This window comes from Nerophis ophidion, linkage group LG11 (assembly GCF_033978795.1).
Source record: "Nerophis ophidion isolate RoL-2023_Sa linkage group LG11, RoL_Noph_v1.0, whole genome shotgun sequence".
Taxonomy (NCBI): domain Eukaryota; kingdom Metazoa; phylum Chordata; class Actinopteri; order Syngnathiformes; family Syngnathidae; genus Nerophis; species Nerophis ophidion.
Window position 1 is genome coordinate 32,446,539 of NC_084621.1, and position 22,989 is coordinate 32,469,527.

General features: G+C 40.7%; 1 protein-coding gene and 1 long non-coding RNA gene across 6 annotated transcripts in view; one reads left to right on the plus strand and one right to left on the minus strand.

The window, feature by feature from the left end:
* Positions 1-22,989, plus strand: part of epb41l4b (erythrocyte membrane protein band 4.1 like 4B) — a 97,500-nt gene that overhangs the window by 53,431 nt on the left and 21,080 nt on the right. For all 5 annotated transcript variants that reach the window (XM_061915660.1, XM_061915662.1, XM_061915661.1 and 2 more), the window contains exons 13-16: positions 2,833-2,869; positions 3,818-3,839; positions 3,940-4,049; positions 6,666-6,805. In XM_061915660.1, the coding sequence (XP_061771644.1) occupies positions 2,833-2,869; positions 3,818-3,839; positions 3,940-4,049; positions 6,666-6,805 (309 nt within the window). The remainder of the gene's footprint in view (positions 1-2,832; positions 2,870-3,817; positions 3,840-3,939; positions 4,050-6,665; positions 6,806-22,989) is intronic.
* LOC133561943 (uncharacterized) lies at positions 7,031-8,201 on the minus strand. Its single transcript, XR_009808800.1, has 4 exons — positions 7,826-8,201; positions 7,633-7,761; positions 7,453-7,534; positions 7,031-7,378 (listed from the first exon to the last, which is right to left on the minus strand). It is a non-coding gene; the product is annotated as an uncharacterized LOC133561943 (long non-coding RNA).

Below are 22,989 nucleotides of genomic sequence, written 5' to 3' on the forward strand. Positions count from 1 at the left end.
GATATTGTCTATTCATGGAAGTCTTTGAGCTGCTCTCTGTCTTGTCCCTCTCTCGCTGTAGAGTCAGAGACTTGGCTCAGCTGGTTGCTGCCTCATGTCTGTTTTTTTACTCTGAACGTGTTTGTGACAGGCAAATTAAAACATTTTTACATAGGAAAATGTCGTGCTAATGGTTCATTTGCTTTTTACATGCTTCACAAGTTATGTTAAGGAACCTCACGTTCCACGCACTTGTAAAATGTATAATAGCTGAAAAAGAGTTGGAATAAGTACATCATATGACTGTTCATTTGTTCTCACCATGTGTTTAACATGTTGACAATATTTCACACGTTTTACCTTTCATCTTTCAAAATGTGTTCACTTCCTGTGTTTATGTGTGGAGGAAAAGGAATGGAGAATGTATTGGAATAGATATATAACATAGTGAGAAAATTATGCAATTATGGATATAAAAAAAAGTACAGACGTCTCGAACACATTGGGTCCCAAAAAGGTAAATTTTTTAAGGTCATTAAAGCACTCAATTTAATGGCAAAATACATTTTATTCATGTTTTGTTGCAATAGGTAAATGTCTTTTGTGCTTTTTTTCAGTCCTTCTGAGAATTAGCAGTGTAGCGCTTACTGCAATTCATGCAAATGCAACTAATCCCCGCAAATTATGAGCGGCCTTGCAATTTTGTCCAATCTCTGCAATTTTCATGCATACTTGGAAAATCAGCACCGTTTTTGCTAATTTAATTGTTCTCCGAAGGACGGTCAACGCCCATGTCAATTGTCTAATTCAGCGGCGTCAAACTAATTTTAGTTCAGCGGCTTTAATGCGAAAACGTGTATTCCCACGTGGGCCGGATGGGTAAAATCATCGCTTGATAATTTAAAAATACAACGATGACTTCAGATTGCTTTCCTTGTTTTGCTTCGGCCCAAAATAGAACAAGCACATTCTGATAAAGTACATATTACAATTAATCATCTTGACAAAAAATTTCAAATTAGTTGAAAATTCTGAGGAAAAAATTGGTGCCGTTTTAAAAACACCATGAAGAACGTAATGCACATAGACTTAGCCTCAGTGTATCCACAAAGCACTTAAACTAAGTCACAACCCATCTAGGATTGAACAAAAAACTAAATAAAGCAGAAATAAAAACTAACAGTCAACTACCTCATTTGTCATTTCCGCGTATTAATCCTGTGCAAACTCAACAAAAAGCAGAAATAAAAACTAATCTATGTATCAACTACCTCATTTATCATTTCCGCGTATTAATCCTGTGCTAACTCAAAAAACCATACAAACTGAGGTAGAAACTATTCAAGAGGGTTGAGTTTCTCTCTGCCTTCTAGGCATCACTGTGTATTGATAGAAAACTAAAAGCTGTCCAATGTGTAAACAATGTCAACAAACCAAAAATAAAAACATAAAAGACTGACAGTATTGCAGTAAATCACACACTTTACACTTTCTTTAAATCTGCACAGAAGTCAATAATTTCCCCAAAACTATGTCAATGTGCAGTGTCTCATGCAGCATTTTAAGTGAGGTTAAACAGTTGTTTATTTTACTCTTGTTTGTTTTACATTGGGTCGAGGGGGAGGAGTAGCGTGTGCCTCGTGCTTGGTATACTTGTTAAACTATTTGCTTGCCTAAGAGAATTACTAGTGCGACCGCCAGTGGACACATTTGGAACAGCAGTTTCTTTAATAAAAAATGGAGCTCAATACTACACTTAGCAAACTCGTCTTGCGTGCCGCATTGAATGTGTTTACGTCCCTGATCCGACCCGCGTTCCACATGTTTGACATCCCTGGTCTAATCAAAGCTTATGTTTGTTTCTTGTGTATTTAAAGCAGAAGCAATGTGTGGCAATATATTAATTCTTTATTGCTCAAACAACACAATTGTTGTCCTTTCGCACACTTGAGCACTATATATGATTCCTATCGGCAGCCCTAAGCCTTCTGGGTAATGTAATGCATAAACATTTAGCAACAAACTTAAGAGCTTATTTTCATTTGTAATGCTGACGTAGCCAAAAGGCAGCCGTACGTGACTGAGTCTGTTGATAATTACTAATTGTCTCTCATTTACCAACAAAAATGTGTGCTATACATCGCTTTCAACAGTTCACAATTGCTCCTACAATTCGAGGATAAATGTGTTGGAACATAAAAAAAAGGTTCAAGAAAGACAAACGGTTTTGAAGCGTAAAATAAACATATCTGCATCGTGTGAACAACAAGGCAGTAAGTATGTGCTTTTAATGCCATTTAAGGTTTTGCTTTTAAGTCTACGCGTTATAAAATAAGTAAAACATCAACACAGTATTTGTTTTTCATGTGACTTTTGAGGTTAAGGTTACAAGTAATGTTTAAACGTTGATAGCAAATGTATAACATCAGAAATTGATGTTAGTGAAATGTAGTGAAATGCAATGCTTAACTTTTTCCGCAACTTTGGAAAAAACTGCCACAAATTTAGGCAGAAGAACTGATTACTAAACTGTATGCACAACATATGTTGCTTAATGCACAGTTCATGATGTATTTGAATAATGTATATCTTTTGGCTCAAGAAATCATTCTCATGTCTCACAGTAACTAGAAATTGACTTTGTTTGCGTCAAGAAAGTGCCTTACATTCCCAAGTGAAGTGTCACTTTTCTATGCTGTCAAAAACACCTGCTGTCGCTCTTCTTTTAATCCCTACATGAACCTTTGAGTGAGCGCCGTGTCAGCTTTGTCAAACAAGCGTTTAGCACAGGACCTGCTTTGACACGCATGAAAAAAGATGCATGAAACAATGTTGTGTTTGTTTCCTTTTTAGTTGCTGCAATCTCCCCTGCCAAGCCTCCTCACATCAGGTGAAATAGCCACACACACCAACATACTGTTACATTTAGAGATCGACCGATTATTGCCCAGGCCAATTATCGCCGTTGTTGTTTAGCATTTTGACGTCATTAGTGAAGTAGATAGTAATAACCACTGCTCCAGCACCAGCTTATTTGCACTGCTTGAGAAAATGTCCCTGCATTTTCGAATCATTCATGAATAAAAAATATTCTTATTACTCTCATCACTCTCTTTTCTGCAAATTTCGTCAGGTAAATTTCTACCATATATGTATATATCCACTGACGTTAAACTTGGGGAAAAACGTCACAAATTGAGAAAATTCCACACAGCTCGTTTGGAGAAAGTTTGAAGGAAGACTGTTTTTTTTGTTTTTTTTTAAATATCTGCGCCATGCCTCCACTGTTTGATTTCACATTTTCGGGACTTATGGAGATCCCAAATACAAAAATGTTTTTACCAATAAGTAAGAAAACTTGTTTTTTTGGTAAAGGGACCCTTTAAGCGGGCACTTTTTGTAGAAGTAAGAAAGACATGGTGGACCAGCACTTGATGAGTTGGTCAACCAAGACTCTTTGAAGGATTGTCAACATAAGAGAGACCAACATATGTACGTTTTTGTAAATGGCCTCTAAGGTTATGTTGGAGCCTGATGAACTCTGCCTAGCAACAAACGGCTGGAAGGGAAAAATGGATCAATTCTGTTATCTACTTTGCTACGTCCTCAAGGAAGTTAAGATTTGTATCATAAACTTTGTAGTTAATTAGTTAAATACTAATAAATAGTCATAATTGATAAGTCAATATAATGGTTTACTTAGTCTTGGTGAGTGTTAATCTCTCAGCAGGCACTAAAATATGAATCTATATGATTTGAGTGTAACCGTACTGTGTGTGCTGCTATAACGTATTAAAGTTCCCTGATTGTTGTCATTCATTCTCTGCCCTCACGCCAGCCCTGATCCCAGCCTACATGCAGTGAGTGACCTCTAAAGACCTTCTAACAAACACAAACACAGTCACGGCACGCACAGCTCAGTCTCAGTGACAACATTTCATTTTCTCCAATCCTCTCCAGTGCCAGCACAAAATCCCGATGGTGGGTCACGAGGCGTGGCACCCGACTGCCCACCCCTCCTTCGCACCCTCCGTTTACCTGCACCCCTCTGGGCACACAACACCGTACAGGTAGGACGGTGGGACCTGTGTAGCAACAAGGACGTGGCCTTTGTAGGGGGATGGCGTGACTAAATGTTTAGTTGCTTAATCACACGACAGGGCAGGTTTTCTCACTTTCACCTCACTCATACGCCTCATATGTACATGTATCTTGTTCTACCATTGTGCGCGTGTGTGTGTGTGTGTGTGTGTGTGTGTGTGTGTGTGTGTGTGTGTGTGTGTGTGTGTTCAGGGTTTCTGTCGGGGCCTCTTCCAGCCCCGTGTCCAGTCACCCTCCCATCCCGGAGAGAAGCACCAGCATGCTCACTGGACCCATAAGTGTGGTTCACAGGGACAAGGTCATGACTGCACTTTGACCCCTCATTTGACTTTTCAATCCAGACTCTTTGTGCCCAACATCCTCCTTTTCCTCCTCCATTCATCGCATCCCCACATTATCTAGTAAGAAGAGCGGCATGAAACATGAGCCACAATAGCAGTTTGGTTTGCTTGTGCAAGGTTAGAAGCTTTAAATCAAGAACCTGCTCCACTTGTTGTTTGTCTCCTTTGTGCTTAAAATAGACGCACTAATGATGTGATAAAAGTGCTAAAAAAATATATTTTTAAAAAGGTTAGATGGGCCCGATCCTTCATGCTGCTTAGGGATGCTGCTGCTTTATTAATTTGATATCTTGGATCAGGCATTTGTTTACATATAATGTAATGTGGTTTTGCTGTGATACAGTAGTGGGTTCAGATCAATTTGGAATCACATTGTGCCTTCATTCATTTTTGGGTTTTGCCATGTTACTTGATACAAATAAACAAGTGCGAATTTATATAATTTAAGCATCTCTGTAATGTACTGTATAGTAGGTATACTGTATTTTTACCTTTTTTCACTGTACATTCATTGTGAATGTACAGTAATTACTGTGAATAAACTGGATCCAAATTTGGTCAAACTTAACAGTACTTGGCTACTGACGTATGTACCGTAGTTGCTTGGGAAATTATTCAACCCTTGTTGTAAAGTGTCTTTATATTTCATGTACAATAGATGTTTAATATATGCCTAGTTAAAAAATTGTGATAATTTAATTTGTAAAACTTAAGATAACTCTAACACCTTATTAATCTGTTCCAAAATGTCTGACGAAAACTGAATCATATGAAGGCTAAGGTAATGTTTTCTCATGAGATATTGTGCAAATCTAAATAATCCGTTTCAGGCGCCCAATTTTCTTATTAAAATATGGTGTATTTACATTACATTTTTAAAGACATTAAGTATAGATTCACATGCAGTAAGCAATGTGAAATATATATTACGAATGAAATGGATGAATTATTTTAAACTTTATTATTACCTACTCAGTGGCCTAGTGGTTAGAGTGTCCGCACTGAGATCGGTAGGTTGTGAGTTCAAACCCCGGCTGAGTCATACAAAAGACTATAAAAAAATGGGACCCTTTGCCTCCCTGCTTGGCACTCAGCATCAAGGGTTGGAATTGGGGGTTAAATCACCATAAATATTTACTGGGCGCGGCACCGCTGCTGCCCACTGCTCCCCTCACTTCCCAGGGGGTGATCAAGGGGATGGGTCAAATGCAGAGGACACATTTCACCACACCTAGTGTGTGTGACAATCATTTGTACTTTAACTGTAACTTTAACTTTACTCATTTTTAATTTTTCAGTGTGTTTTACATTTGTTGCTGTATGTAGAAATGGTTTCACTGAAGTGGCAGGTGGTTGCAGCAACTAAGGGCTCTTTAATGTCCTCCTATTGTGTTCTCCAATGTTTCTCTCCCGTTCATGTGATTTTGGTTTAAACCCCTCTGGGACTGTGCAACGGAGAATGGCACTTTTGTGACTTTTGCGAAATTTGTAATACTTTATTGTGGATATTTTTTTAATCTGCTCTGCAACCACATTATTTTCCCATTGTAGGAAATAATATAAGTCTATCCTATCATATACTGTTTAACATCACTTTTACCTTTATTGAAGACTTGTTGGCGAAGACGGCAAAAAGGGAGGATGGGATTGTCTGTTTGGACACTTGATTCGACTAAATGACTCCACTAGTTTGTTAGGTACTATGTTTGGCCATACAATAACTTAAACAGTATACTGAAAGTTTTAATATATATTTGCGTAAACGGAATTTACAAGGGGGTTTCCATTCATTGGAGTGCAACCGAATCTATGCAAATGTTTTAGATTTTTGGTAATCTTTTAATTTTTTTTTCAAAAATCAATTTGAATGCATGTTTTACTTATTAAAAATGTCCATTATGATTTATGTGAAACAGTTTCTACAAATGATCCTAAATTTTCCAGTTAATTCCCATTCCTGCTCCTGAATTCGCTTGAAGAATGTCCATCTAAATGTTTTCAAAACACCCTTACTCAGTTGTTTTTTTCTGAGGCTGGCATATCAAAGAAAAACATATTTTTCAAACTTGAAATGCTAAACTAGCTAGCGTGGGTTTTTTCGCCACACTTTGAAAACTCCTATCTAAGCTAAACTTTAATTGTTACACCTATTTTTGTTGTTGCTATAAAAGTCTAAATTCAGTAGTATTTTACAGTACTCAAGCAGTAGGGTTTGTATTTTGTTACGTCTTGTGTCCTCTTCAGCTTCCCTCCGAGTGGCCCCCACTCTGACCATCAGCTCAACATGGAACAGAAAGAGACGTTGTATTCTGGAAAGGTCCATCACCGCCACCGTCGCCACACGCACAGCCAGGACACACTTTACCACAGACACAACAAAATCAGTGAGTATTACTCTCACCCACAAATACTGTCTGATATATTTGACGCATTCAGAAACAGAAACCACTCTCATAATATGAGGTTGCAGCACAAGCTCTCTAGAGTATTCAAATATACAGTACAGCATATTGCCAATATACTCTATAAGCTCTTTCCCCAGTGTTGTATTGACATGGCTTCAGTCAGAGTACATGTTTCTCTTCCCCTGTGACAATTTTCATTGTTCCTTGTTTCTTTTAGTTATACTAATAATTTCACTGTCAATAATACATATTTAATGTAATGAAGTATAGGTGTGTTTTTGGCCCATTTCAGGGTTTTTAAACATTCCAAAGGAAAGAAATTGAGCTGTAGGTGTCTTTTTAATTAAATTACAAGTTGTTTTTTTTTATCAAAAGATTTTTTAAATAAATAAGAGGTTTTTTTAACAATGTATCCCTGATTTGGGAAATTAATGTTGATTCCATCATGTCCCCGTTTCTTTATCAGCGCGCCCAAGAGGGGAAAAAACTTTCAGCCGGCATCCCCTCGTAAATGTTGCAGCATAGTTGTGGTCCCGGCCGCTTTTGTTCCATCTGTAACAGAACAAAAATATATTATGCACCAATGTCTACACTCTAATGTTTTTGGATGAGCTGCTCTGCGTTACCTGTTTGTGAATGGAAGGGAATATTGTGATGAGTGAGGAGGGCTCGCAGTCTCTCAATCTCTTCTTGCTGTTTTTGGAAGTCCTGTAAAAGATATTGCTTAGCGTGTAAGAACATATTAAGGTTTAACATGTCAAAAAAATGTATTTCATTTAGATGTTACCTTTTATAACTATCCATACCTCATTACATTTCTCTAAAGAGCTGTGTGTTTCCCATTGAACAGCAGCCTCGGGTAACTTTACTTTTACTTTGTGACTCTTCAGGAACCCGGCATCTTCAAATATATCCCTTAGGAGATTTCCATATCCCTAAAAAGAATAAACAATTGCAACACACAAAGAGGAGCATTTTATAACAGAAGCTTACACTTACTTGCTCAGTGATAAGACCTTCATACCGAGCCTGCTCTGCGTCACCCCATCGCTTTTGCAGCGTCTCACTCAGGGTGGGGTATACTTGGAAATAGCACACAAAGTAGACTTAGAGCCTGATTTACTAAGATTCAAATACCACGGGCTGAATAACGTGTGCAATCTATAAACCTGCGTGTGCTACTAGTGAACATGTTGCATGCAGCTTACCAACATGGCGTGTGCAATTGTAAAGTGGTGCAGACTGCCTTAAGTGAGGATTCTGTGTGTACTTTATAGAACATCACCATGGAGACTCATTTACTGCACATTGTCATCATGCTCCTACCTGTGGGGTTTGGATATGTTTTCAAACATGCAGAAGACATGTACTATTTTTATTGGGCATTTTAGAAACAGTCCTACAGTGCATCTACATTAAAACCACTATTTTTTTTTAAGGCTGAATGTGCGCTTTTTGCAGAACGGTTGTATATATCCACTCAGGAGGCAAAAAATGCATACTTAAATATATTTTTGATTTATTAAATATTTGAATATTTTATGGAAAAATGACCATTAAAAATGAGACACCAAGACACAATTACAATTATTTATTTATTATTATTAGGGATTATTATTAGGGACGGCGTTGCGCAACCCGAGAGTGGCCATGCGCAACCCGAGAGTGGCCGTGCGCAACCCGAAGGTTCCTGGTTCAATCCCGACCTAGTACCAACCTCGTCCCGTCCGTTGTGTCCTGAGCAAGACACTTCACCCTTGCTCCTGATGGCTGCTGGTTAGCGCCTTGCATGGCAGCTCCCTCCATCAGTGTGTGAATGTGTGTGAGAATGGGTAAATGTGGAAGTAGTGTCAAAGCGCTTTGAGTACCTTGAAGGTAGAAAAGCGCTATACAAGTACAACCCATTTATGAAACCATGTATGGCAAGCCACAAGCCTTATTTTTTTTGTATTTTATAGACCCTCTATTCTGTGGTTTTTTACTTACTTTCATAGAGTGTATCCAGAAAGTATTTACAGCGCTTCACTTTTTCCACATAATGACGATGTAAGTTTTTATTTTTTATTTTTTTTATTTTGCAAATTTAAATAAAAATCAAAAAACACATGTCCGTAAGTATTCACAGCAATTACTCAATACTTTGTTGATTCACCTTTGGCAGCCTTTACAGCCTCAAATCTTTTTGAATACGATGCCATGGCAGACCTATCTTTGGGCACTTTCGCCCATTTCTCTTTTCCCATTCCTCTTTGCAGCACCCCTCGAGGGCCATCAGATTGGACAGTAAGCGTTGGTTTAATCCAGGATGTCTCTGTACATTGCTGCATTAATTTTAGTCTAGTCAGGAAGTTGACTAAAAACCAGATGGTCACTCTGTCAGAGCTAAAGCATTCTTCTGTGGAGAGGAGAGAACCTTCCAGAAGGACAACCATCCCTGCAGCAATCCACAATTTGGGGCGGTATAGCTCGGTTGGTAGAGCGGCCGTGCCAGCAACTTGAGGGTTGCAGGTTCGATCCGCGCTTCCGCCATCCTAGTCACTGCCGTTGTGTCTTTGGGCAAGACACTTTACCCACCTGCTCCCAGCGCCACCCACACTGGTTTAAATGTAAAAAAAAATAGATATTGGGTTTCACTATGTAAAGCGCTTTGAGTCACTAGAGAAAAAAAGCGCTATATAAATATAATTCACTTCACTTCACAAATCAGGCCTGTATGGTATAGTGGCCAGACGGAAGCCATATAATGGCTTTGGTTTTGCTAATACTCCTGAAGATTTGCGTCTCTCTAAATATTGTTTGCGTAACCTGTGGGTCGTTTTATTCTAAATGAAGTCTAAAATCTAATTTACGAAAGAAGTACTGAGGGAGATAAAGTGGTATACGCTGGAACAAATAGATACATTGTGGAAATACATTCATTTGAACAGATTTGATACAAGCCACTGTAGATTAATTCGTTAGACCAGCGATCAAAATTTCCCTGAATTCTGAACAACAATGGAGCAAAGATGGGTTTATAAAGCTCTGCAAGCGTATGTGTGACCCAGACACCCAAGTATGTGAAACTTTGCGAGGCAATTTTTTTAAAGGAAAATTGTGCAAAGGATATTTCTCAGCAGCATAATTTATAGTAAATATTTCACTTTTACCCAAGTACAATTTTGTCCAAAAGCTTGGAGAGTACTCTAGGCCAGTGGTTCTCAACCTTTTTTCAGTAATGTACCCCCTGTGAAGATTTTTTTAATTCAAGCACCCCCTAATCAGAGCAAAGCATTTTTGGTTGAAAAAAGGAGATAAAGAAGTCATATACAGCACTTTGTCATCAGTTTATAATTTATTAAATTAAAATATTGCTCATTTGTAGTGGTCTTTCTTGAACTATTTGGAAAAAATATATATAAAAATAACTAAAAACTTGTTGAAAAAAGTGCCCTCTTTGGGGATTGTAATAGAGATCCATCTGGATTCATGAACTTCATAATCAACATTTCTTCACAAAAAAAGAAATCTTTAACATCAATATTTATGGAACATGTCCACAAAAAATCTAGCTGTCAACACTGAATATTGCATTGATGCATTTCTTTTCACAGTTTATGAACTTACATTCATATTTTGTTGAAGTATTATTCAATAAACATCCATAAAGGATTTTTGAATTGTTGCTTTTTTTATAATATTTAAAAAAAATCTCACCTACCCCTTGGCATACCTTCAAGTACCCCCAGGGGTACGCGTACCCGCATTTGAGAACCACTGCTCTAGGCACCTGGGACCGAGACAGGGATGCCCGAGACATAAGGAGGTCATCTGCATAAAGAGACTTTCACCTGCACATTGTGACGACATATGCCCGTAATAAGCGGGTTGGTACTGTTGCGTTTTGGACCTGTTCTTCCTTCGGTCAACGCCCCCAGATTGTTTGATGACACATAAGCTGGTTTTAAATCAATCAGAGACAGAGGTTGCTCATTTTTCTATTTTATTACCAATGCGCCTTGGGAGATCAATCTAGATACAACATTTCAAAGCTCGGTCCAAATTGATCTAATCCTGAAATGGCAGTCTGTCCCTCCTCACTCACTCTTACCCGCCCCTCTTCTTCTCCTCCCTACGTCGGACAGTTGAGATAACAGATAGTTATGTCTTCATTCCAACATTCCAAATTCAAGGTCTATGTAAAAGACTCACACTTTAGCTTTTTCAAAAATCTGACTAGGAAATACAAGGACAACCAAATCCAACAGTCCCCCTTCAGATCTTCTAAAAAAGATCTCCCAACACAACTACAATACTTCTAAAGCACCTACCTCACATCAAAGTCTTAGCAAGCTCACACTAAAATAAAATTATAGTCACATTTGGGATTTAGATAGAGGGAGGGAGTCCACGTCAAGAAAGGGAAACTAGCCATTCTCAAAAGTCACCACTTTGCCTAACTGTATGGCCTGAGGGAGGTTGGGGCAAGTTGCTCAGCAAGTCCCTCAACATCGTCACGAGTCAGGTTGGTCAGTCTTAACAGATTATAAAAAACAGTTAATTTGTTCTACATTTTTAGTAGCAGTCACAGGGAAAATAGCACCAAAGTTAGGAAAGTTCTCGAAACCTGCACAGGAATCACACCACAATTTATATTGTCTTGGGACCCCTCTTGGTTGCCCTTTTACCTGAAAGTATACACCACCAGGGTTTCTCATCAAATCAAAGGAGCCCCTTACAGTCCTCCTAGATAGAACATGATGGCGTCGGCAGGAAGTAAAGAGGCCGATGAAACAGGAGTTACAGGGGGTGTTAATTTGGTACCCACTAGGGTGAGTGGGGTCACCGGTCTAACCATAGCAAAATGCCCAACGGCTGACGTCGGGATTCAAATGTACAATCTGTGTTCCCCAGAATACCAGAATATGTCAGCCCGTGCCTAAGGGCATATTTTGGAGCCATCTATCAGTGTGGTGCACCAGGAAGGGTCAATGTCACCCAATTTGTTGGGAGCCGAAGAGGGTCCTGTGAATTGAAAACACTTGTAATTCATTTTTTGGGCCACAAGGGGAAGAAGTCGGATGAAATTGTCAACAGGAGGGTACACACTAGCCAACAAATTGCACCCTGGCGGCGTGGTTTCAGAAAACAAGGAGATAAGCCAGTTTGGACCATTTGTGTCAGTCAACTTAAAAGGGGCGGGGTAAGTGTGGGGAAAAGGACTTCCAGAGGAACAAGCAACACAATCACCCATACTTTGGCGCCCTCTCGAGGACATTAATTGTGATAATCCCTTTAGATTCTTTACCAGTCTGGTCAACCCCTAAAACAACATAAAACGGACTGGGCCAATTTGGCATGACACCCACGTTGGCATTTGTAAGGGCGATGGGGTTCTGGGAACGATCAAAGTTCCTCTGGAAGGTCATCCCTTCCCGAGTAGTTTTGATGTAATACTGGGGGCCAGTGGGATTCCAATGCCCGGTGTAGTGGGTTACCTGCTTCCACCAGGGGCCCCACCCACTAGAGTATGTTGTCTGCTTCTGACACCAATAGCTCAGAGTTACGTCGTATCAAAAATAGAGGTTCCTACCACAGTAATAGCTTTTATGTCCCCCTTGATCCAGTCTATTTCAAGTCCGCCCTATGTTTTAAGACACTTGTCAGTCACTGTTGTCAGGAAGGAAGGACTGAGGCACAAGGACATTAGAACAAACCTAAGTACCAATCTGTCAGGGAATACTGCTGGGTGTAACATCCTACCTTTCGTCTATCAAAATCAGAGTAATTTAGGTAACTAAACGGGGATAAACATCAAACTTTTCACTTATTGTAGCGACACCAATAGTTATGCTGAAAACAAGTAAGAGAAGTTATATAACATCGAGTATATAGGTTGATCTCAAGTATTGATAGCTTTGGATATATGAAACAGTAGTTGAGCAGGTCTGGTAGATCTACACGACGGTAGACGGCAGCTCAACGTGGGGAGATTTCTCTCGGCGTCGTCTTCTGGGTTGTGAGGCTATGTTTGTAAGTTCTGCAAGTGGACCGAGTGGCGAGTGACATCTGCCAGCCGAAGGGAGTGAGACGTCCGTTCCACGACCTCAAAGTGACCGGTCCACCTGGGCTCCGTCCGCTTGCGGTTAATGACCTTGACCCTCTCGTCCGGCGGAAGGGAATTTGGTGTGGTGGGCTGTAATCCTCAAATCTGCACAGAGGAACTGGCACATAATTCTGAATTTGCTCAACTTACCAGTTTGGTTTTACGCTGATTCCTCCATCCAGGGGGCGGTTGGACCTGGGAAGGGCTGATCTGTGTGCAGTTCATAGGATGAAAGACCAGTTTTGTTCATGGACATTCGAGTGGTCATTAAAGCCAATGGTAATGCGTCAACCCACTTCAATTTGGTCTGTGCACAGATTTTAGCCAATTTGTTTTAATTCTTGTTCATTCTCTCGACCTTACCTAAAAAGAGGATGGTACACCGAACAAAACCTGTGTTTTAGTCCGAGATCCTTTTCGACCAAAGCTAAGTGAGCATTTTTAAAATGGGTGTCGTTTCTGACATAATCTTTTTGGGGTAACAATGTTGGGCTATTAGGTCATTAACAATCCTTTTTATTACTGATTTTGCATCCTCTTTTTAGGTTGTGGTTGCTTCTGGCCAACCACTGTAATTGTCAACGCAAGTCAGCAAGTACCTTTCCCCTTGTACCTGATTGATCATATCAATGAAATTACAAACTTTACCCAGATGTTACCTCACCTCCTCCATATTCCAGATTAATCTACTAAACCACTATCGATGTGCAACATCGTATTTTCAAATTAAATTTAGTTACATCTTTTTACCCACTGAAAAAATGTTACAACTACTCCACTTCTCCCTTACCTCGCCCTGACAGCAGTCTTGCCTACATCCAATCATGGCACCTTTTACATTTCTGTTGTGACAACCAAGAGAGTAACCATTGGGAAACTTAGCCACCCTGCTAACCTAAACAATCTCTTTCCTATCTTCTCCTAATCAAAGCCAACATCGAAGCTTGTCAATAACTTCATCAGTATGGGTTTGTTGAATGTCAGGTCTCTAAATAACAAATACTTTTTAGTCAATGAATTTATTACCTCATTCTCAATTTGACTTTGTTTTTAACTGAAAAATGTTAAAACTATGGAAATTGTCAGAGTCGGATGATTGTTGATTTTTTTATTTTTTTTTATAAGGAGTCTGACTCCACCCTCAACTCCTCCCCCTTCTGTTTCTGAAGAAGGGACATCAAAGGTGTTTGTAATACTTTTACTTTCAGAAACATCTAAGAAAAAGTTTAGCTGATAGTCAAGTAAATTATTCAACCTGGTGAAGGCGACAAAATATGCTTATATTTATATTGACACAAATGCTAGAAAAACACCAACCTTATGGCGGATGCTTTTGCAATAGTAATTTGACATTCTACCACACCCGATGGCCGCATTAATTCGTTAAGTCAAGCTCATGTTGTAGAAAGTTGAATGATGCGGACACGTTTGTTACCGAATACTTTCTATTAGACTTCTGTTTTGACTACTTTGTTCATGTAATAAGCAACTATAATTATTTGATATGCTTAAATGTTATGTGTAGTTTTAGCTCAGCTGTTGTGTAGCTGCTAGCTCCTTGTAGCCTACAGCCGCAGTGTCCAAAGTGCAGCCCATAGCTATGTGTTTAACAGACAACTGAAACTATCTATTGAATGTCAGGGCACAGTTTGTAAAGCAGGTCATTACCAAGCAGGCACGGTGTGTTCAGGTCGACCACGAAGGGGTGCTTCAGTGTGTGTCCAGCAATTTATACCGGAAGTGGTTTGGTGACAGGTAACATTCTTGTGACCTCAGCGAAGCCTTCGACCTTCAAAAGGGAAGCACACAGTTTCTTTGGTACCTTTGCATTCAGAGATGAGTGGGTGGCACCAGTGTCAACTATGAACTGATAACATTGTCCATTGACACTCATGTCCAGCATGGGGCCTGTCTGCATTTCCTGCTGGGGCTTCTGTTGTGGGTGCCCTCTGCCACGCCTCCGCGTTTGCCTGGCGGCATGACGGGACCTTTCCTGTTCGGAAATGTTGGGACAGTCTTGTATCCAGTGACCAGGTTGGTAACAGGCGAAACAGTTTCCACCCCGGATTGACCTTGAAGCACCGCGTTGTCCACCATCCGAGTCCATCTGTCTGGTCTCACATCTGTTGCGGATTCTTTTCTCCGCCTGCTGGAACTCAAAAGGAAGGTCACCCACTGCTGAATATACTTTATCTGATTTTTGTCCTTTCGGTTCTTTTGACATTTTTTCTACAGTGATTTGAAAATTACGGAATCGTTTCCTTGTTACTCTGTCAGCCGTCTTATCATCGTCATCCTGCTTCGCCCAATTATGCATATCACGTTTTAAAACCACAACATTAATTGTCCCATTAAATGTTAATCAATACCCCTATTTCAACGATTTATACGCATTACTTTATGTATGTTTAAGTAGCTTTTCTAAATCAACTAAAGATTATCTAAGAATCCTTTGAACTGCACAAGCTTTGGCTTATCTATGAGTTAATGAGACTATCGTTTGTGTCTATCAGTTAGTTAGTTGTGCATTCTGACTTCCTGTCGTGTGTGATATTCTACAAAATAAGGGCATGTGTTTATTCTCATTCGTCTAAAACTATCAATGTGACACACACACACACACGTACACACACACACACACACACACCTATTTGTGTGCGCGAACGCACATTCCAAGAGATCAGGCGGAACACGCTCAAAGATGCCCTTGTTTCTAAGACAACTCTTATCTCACGGCTCACCCAGAAGCGCAGCTGTATCATATCAACCCTTAGTAACTGCAGACATTTATCATTCACTCTGACCTTCACAAACTGGCCCTGTGTAAGTGAAGTCACTGGGCCTCCCTGCTTCGGTTGCTGCCCCCGCGACCCGACCTCCGATAAGCGGAGGAAGATAATTAAATAGATGGATCACTCACTCATACGATTTCTGAACTAAGTATTATAAGAACAACTATAAAACACACATGTATTTAAGTTTTAGGAGTTAACAACCAGCCATACAAACAAACAAATGCAGTGAACCCCCAACAGCATACGCTGACACACAAACACCATCAATACCTTCATTTGACACATTCTCTTCCTTACTTCGACTTGCTTTTTCATTTTCAAACCACATCCTGTATCCGTCTGTTCCGTACTCTTCAGACTGTTTCTATTTCTATTCTCCTCTCCTAGAAACCATTTACGTAAGGTTATCACCATCCATTCTCTTCACCTTCAAACCTCTCTTGCTCTCTCTTTCTACGTTCCACTTTACCATAAAACTTCGAGTTACTTTTCTTAATTTACCAAACGTTTGAGTTCACTACTTTATGAGTGTTGTAAACACCCTCTTACCCCTTTCAAGAAAAGTTCTCTATTTTATTTTCTCTCTTTTTTCTTCTTTTTTTTTCTTTGTTAATTTTCTTGTCGACAACAGTACATTCAATTGATCATTAAACAGTAACGATTGATCACGTTTTCCCAGCCGCCATTACGTTCCTGTCTGTCACACTCCTTTGCCATTGTGTCTTTTTCCTTAATTTTAACGCACACCTGGGTGCCGCAGGGATCTCTCAACCGGGAACTTTATTGTACCTTTTACAAATGGCCTCCAACCTCGGAATTTGTCATGTGGCATAGAAGGGTCCGTATTTTCCGTGCACACGTTAGTGTCACTTGGATCTTGCAACCGGGGAATATTTTATTGTACTTTCACAAATGGCTTCCAACCCATCCTTAATTTCCGTGCACACGTTAATGTCACTTGGATCTCACAACCGGGGAGTATTTACTATCCACACAACGGTTATCCGTCCCGTTACTCTTTTAGGGGAGACCAATTCCCCAGGGCGAACCACACCCGACTATTTGCCTACTCGTCAGTGAAGCAGCCCGTCACGGTAATCTAGACACAATGCCGTGAGTTGACCACTTATTTTCAACTATTATGTAATGGCGGACAAGGCAATAATGCAACCAACCTATCAAAATCAGCACCCCGTCTCTGTGGTATATAACAGTGTTTGACTTACAAGACTTTTGGACAGACTCCTAATGCAGATTTTACAAAAAGGCACTGCTTACCTTGATGTTGGCCAAGTGAGTCTGTCCGTAAATTTGCAAGAGCAGTCCAATTTTCAGCGTGTCATCCCCGGACGAGCCCCCAGATTGTTGCGTTTTGGACCTGTTCTTCCTTCGGTCAACGCCCCCAGATTGTTTGATGACACATAAGCTGGTTTTAAATCAATCAGAGACAGAGGTTGCTCATTTTTCAATTTTATTACCAAAGCGCCTTGGGAGATCAATCTAGATACAACATTTCAAAGCTCGGTCCAAATTGATCTAATTCTAAAATGGCAGTCTCTCCCTCCTCACTCACTCTTACCCGCCCCTCTTCTTCTCCTCCCTACGTCGGACAGTTGAGATAACAGATAGTTATGTCTTCATTCCAACATTCCAAATTCAAGGTCTATGTAAAAGACTCACACTTTAGCTTTTTCAAAAATCTGACTAGGAAATACAAGGACAACCAAATCCAACAGTACGAAGCGTTATTGACCGAGGCCCAATGGCAAGAGTGAAAAGAAATGGGCTCAGGGGGCAGCCCTGCCATGTGGAATGGTAAAACTAAAAATATTGAGAATAAATATAATTTTTCCTGTACCCTGCCTTCCGCCCGATTGTAGCTGAGATAGGCGCCCGCCACCCCAAAAGGAAATAAGCGGTAGAAAATGGATGGATGGATGGATAATTGTTCCTGACCTAACCCCCAGGAGATGAATTTTGGAGCTTATCCATGAAATACAACTGTTACCAAAGCCAAATCTAAATGGGACATCAATTATATTTTTTCCACTCCACTCGGTCAAGTGCCTTTTCAGCATCCGTAGATATCACTGCCTCTTCAGTGTTAAGAGCAGGCACATCATACAATATATTGAAAAAACGTCAAAGATCAGAAAAGGAGTGCCATTCCGAAAAAACATGGTTTGATCTGCAATATTAATAATAGAATGGAAAATAGTATCCAGACGTAAAGGCAGCAGTTGGGATAATAATTTAAAATCCACATTTAATAGGACGATATGAAATGCACGACTGAGGGTGTTTTGTCTTTCTTCAAGAGGAGAGAAGTTTAGTGTTTGCGGGAGGCGGCTAGATTCAAACGATTCTTTGTACATGTTCAATAATAGTTTTTTTTTCAAACCTTTTTGAAAAATTGCCAAGCATAGCCATTTGGTCCTGGAGATTTCCGTTTTGTAGTGATAATGCTGCAATATTTATTTCTGCAACAGTAATTGGTCACTCTAACTCAACCACAGCAGACTGATAAACTGAGAGGATGTCCAGATTGGCAAAAAAATGATCAAACTCAAGAGTAGGACAATGAGAGGATGAGTAGAGGGACGCATCGAAATTCTTAAATACATTATTAGTCTCAAGATCATTCGTAACTATACCTAAATCAGATTGAATCTGCGGAATATAATGGTATGCTGATATCTGGCGTAGTTGATGTATAGCTTAATCGCCATGTTCATAAAACTGAGATCTTGAACAGAGAATTTGTTCAGTAGCACGGTCTGTCGCAAGGACATCAAGTTCCGCCTGTAGAGAGAACCTTTCCTTATTAGAGTCTGGGTTTTGACAGGTAGAGTACAAGTTATCTATTATTTAAAAAAAACCCACCAGACATCTAAAACAGAATATTCTCCCATTAAAGACTGAAATAACTTCGCTGACCTTGACGGTGAGCAAGTTTGGGGGATGAGCGATCGAGCTGGAGATCAAGCCAACAGTTAAAGTCTCCTCCTAGTATTAAATAGTACATTGACAAGTCAGGGTTATTCAGAAATAGACGTTTGAAAAAGGTGTCATCGTCATAGTTGGGAGCATAAACATTTAGGAGGGCTACTGGGGTGTTAGAAATCTGGCTAGTGACGGTAACATACGTACCTTCACTTGGAATCGGAACTACTTTTCGAATGTACAAAAGGTCTAGATGTATGTGGCAAAATAGCAACGGAGTTTGATTTGCCCGAAAATGAAGAGTGGTAAGTCTGTCCTCTCCTCAGCCTCAAGCGATCAGAAGGTTTAAAAATTAGATTACCTGGGCGCCCAGATGACAGAGATGATTTTTTTACTCATTAGTTTTATAGGATAATTAAACCTGCCCTCGAATGGCTACATAACAGCCGCTATCTCACCTCTGACAACAAATTTAAGATTGTCAGGGATGTCGGCTCAAACAGGCCAGTAAAAAGTAAAGTAGAGATGACTGCTGGAGGTCACATTTCCACAGAGCCACCGGGACATTATTCAGAAGTAGAGCTCCTGCCTCGGTTAAGCTACTTGTCGGCAGGTAGGCAGACATTTTGTTCATAAACAACTTATGCGAGAGCATTTCAGTAGTGTATGTAAGAGGTAATTCTGAATAATGAGCCAAACGGCCCACCATTTATGTGGGCTTATAGTTTGCTTCATCCAGGATTAGTCATGGTTGCTAACAACTTAACAGGACTAACTATAGTGATTTTTAGGTGTAAAAAAATGTAATAAAATGTTGAGCTTTATCACTGGCTCTATTTACACTACCAAATTTCACTTTGCGACGTGCAAATTACCAAGTGGATTGACAAAATTGTCGACATATTTATTCTGGGTAAAATTGTCATTGCCGCACGGCAGCAGCAATCTGAGCCAGGTGCGTACACCACACACCTGCTCACAATCTCTCCATCTGCTGTTAGAGCATAAGAAGGGCGAGGGAGGAGGGACCGGTGTGGTAGACGGAAAAGGAATGGCAGCACACGACGACGACAACAGTGACGAGAGCGACCCGAGCAGAGATGAGCCCACGCGGACGACGCAGCACCCGGCCACCGAAAGGCGTGCCAAGGAGAGCAGCCAAGAAAGTCGCGCTAGAAAGTGGCGCGACCGACTGGGACACAACGCCATATATTGAATCAAGAAATGTGTGTCAACCCTGCCACGAGGTGTCGTGCATCGAAGGTCCTTGCAACTCACATGGTGATGGCAGGAAGTCCGTCACATTGGCGCCCAACCGAGGAGGACCTTCAGAAGCGGAGGGCGATGACGTCATCTGGGCGCTCGTCGCAAGCTACAACAAACTGCTCGAACAAAAACGTCAGGAAACCTAGATGCTGTTAGCGATGATGGAGAAGACGGAAGAAGAAGCCAAGAAAGCCGGCGCCGAGACCATCTACCTGGGAGGCGGGGCTGGAGAGGCGGCGACAGACCAGCAGGGCGATCTGCCGGCCAAACAGAAAGAAGACAAAGTGCTCGTAGAAATGCAGGACGAAGGGGAAGAAATGTATATGGAAGAAGTTTACGTTGATGAAGATTACGGCGATGATGAAGATGACGATGATGATAACATTTATGTTAAAGAAGAAGATGAAGAAGAAGGTGAAGATGACAAAAAAGAAGTTAAAGAAGTTCATGAAGGTGAAGAAGAAGTTAAAGAAGTTGAAGTTCAAGAAAATAATGAAGAAAAATAAATAATTGAAGAAATTATGGAAGATAAAGAAGATGAAGAAGATGATGAAAATGAAGAAGAAATTAAAGATGAAGACGAAATCGAAGAACCTCAAGAAATTGAGAGAGAAGAAGAAATACTGGAAGAAATTCAGGAAAATAAAGATGAAGAAGTGGGAGAGGAAGAAGAAGTCGAAGCTAAAGATAAAGAAGAGGTTAAAGAAGTTGAAACTCAAGAAATTGAGAGAAAAAGAGAATTACTTGGAAAAATGCAAGAAGACATCGGAGAAGGCAAAGAGGACAAAGAAAAACTTAAGGAGAAGCAACTCAAGAAATTGAGATAGAAGAAATAATTGAAGAATTGCTGGAAAATGATGAAGACGAAAAAGAAGAGGAAAAAATTTAGGATGAAGAAGAGGTTGGAAAACTCAAGTAATTGAGAAAGAAAAACTTGGAGAAAGGCAAGAAAAGGAAGAAGAGGACGAAGAGGACAAGGAAAAACTCAGAGGTGACAAGGAGAAAGACAAATTAATTGAAGTTCGGGAAATCAAAGAAAAACGCAAAGACAAAGAAAAGAAAGATAAAGGCAAAGAAGTCAGGGGGCCGCAGCAGTTTTTTTCCCGCTCCTGGAAGAAAAGGTGGGGGGGAGTACGCTCGGCGGGACTGGAGCCCGGCCTCGAACTGGCCGGGGAGGTGTGTGGAGAGACGCAGCCGACGGGCCAACAGCGGCCTGAGAGCAGCAGCGGTCCTGGCCAGGATGGAGGCCAGGAGGCGGGGCGTAAGGCGGAGAGGCGTGACGCACGCGGAGCGGCACGGCAGCGGCAATCTGAGCCAGGTGCGTACACCACACACCTGCTCACAATCTCTCCATCTGTTGTTAGAGCATAAGAAGGGCGAGGGAGGAGCGACCGGTGTGGTAGACGGAGGAGGAATGGCAGCACACGACGACGACAACAGTGACGAGAGCGACCCGAGCAGAGATGAGCCCACGCGGACGACGCAGCACCCGGCCACCGAAAGGCGTGCCAAGGAGAGCAGCCATGAAGGTCGCACTAGAAAGTGGCGCGACCGACTGGGACACAACGCCATATATTGAATCAAGAAATGTGTGTCAACCGTGCTACGAGGTGTCGTGCATCGAAAGTCCTTGCAACTCACGTGGCAGGAAGTCCGTCACAGGGTCATATTAAGATTTGTTTTCTACATTTCAAACACTTGTGGTCTACATAAAATGTAATGGTGGTTCTGTGGTCCAAATGTTGCATTGATATTGTTTTCCAAGCTGCTTTGTGACCGTGTCTTCAGGATGCGCCGTTTTGTGGGTTGTCTTATTTACGTCCCTCCACTTCGACTGCCTTTTTTTCCCACCCACCTCGTTGTAGTTTGTAGGTAACAATAGGTAATAAAAGGTGGTTTTGCATGACAGATTCCATTTAAGTCGTCGGGTAGACCAAAAAGGAAATTGCTGCAAAGACGATATGTCTTTACTATTTTTTTTTCTGACAGTCCAAACATGTTGTCTATCTCCTTCATGCCACAATGACTGCAGCTATTTGTGCTGTGCCAGTTTGCACGTACCTTCCAAACGTGCCAAAAAAGAGACGCAAAAAAAAAACAGCAGCCGCAATGTGAAAAACTATTTGCGGCTGCTAAATGATTACAATTGGATCTCTTCATCCCTTTTTTTGTGTCTTCTGCTATGCTGCTTATATTCTGCATAATTGTGCATGCAACATGCTAAAAGCACACACTATTTTGCTCATTTGACAGATGCTCGTTGTCGCTTAGTCTGCAACACTGATCTTTAGTGCTACGTCTTCTTTTTCTCTGACAGACCAGTTCTAATGCATTGTTGAGGGAGGGGTGATTGAATTTTATTAGTGGCGATCCAAATAAATGTGTGGGAAACAGTGCAGTAGTGCTTATTTAAAGGGCAGGACTCAAGGCAGAGTTTCACGAACACAACTCAACCTCACATTAACCGTCCTAACGCCACAAGATAGCAATAGTTGAATTACATCTAAAATTATAGCCATCATCCAGCATCAATGTTACACTTAGTCCTACTTTTTACCGTTAACTCATCAGTGCTTTTACTGCTGCCTTGGTGGTTTGCTCCTTATAACATTAGTTGTGTTGTGCAATATACGTGTTCATGGGGTCAAAGAGAGATACATTTTCCTTTACACTCATGCACTCCAAATCATTATTCATGTTTAAAAACAGAATTTGTTATTTTAAAAAAAAGGAGCTTCAATTGTATCGCGGGGCGGTATAGCTCGGTTGGTAGAGTGGCCGTGCCAGCAACATGAGGGTTGCAGGTTCGATCCCCCACTTCTGCCTTCCTAGTCAATGTCCTTGGGCAAGACACTTTACCCACGTGCTCCCAGTGCCACCCACACTGGTTTAATTGTAACTTAGATATTGGGTTTCACTATGTAAAGCGCTTTGAGTCACTTGAGGAAAAAGCGCCATATAAATATAATTCACTTCACTTCACTTCAATTATTGCCTGCTATAAATACAGCCTTTACACTTACTAGACTATCAGCACTATAATAAAGATACAGTTAAATGAATATGTATTACAA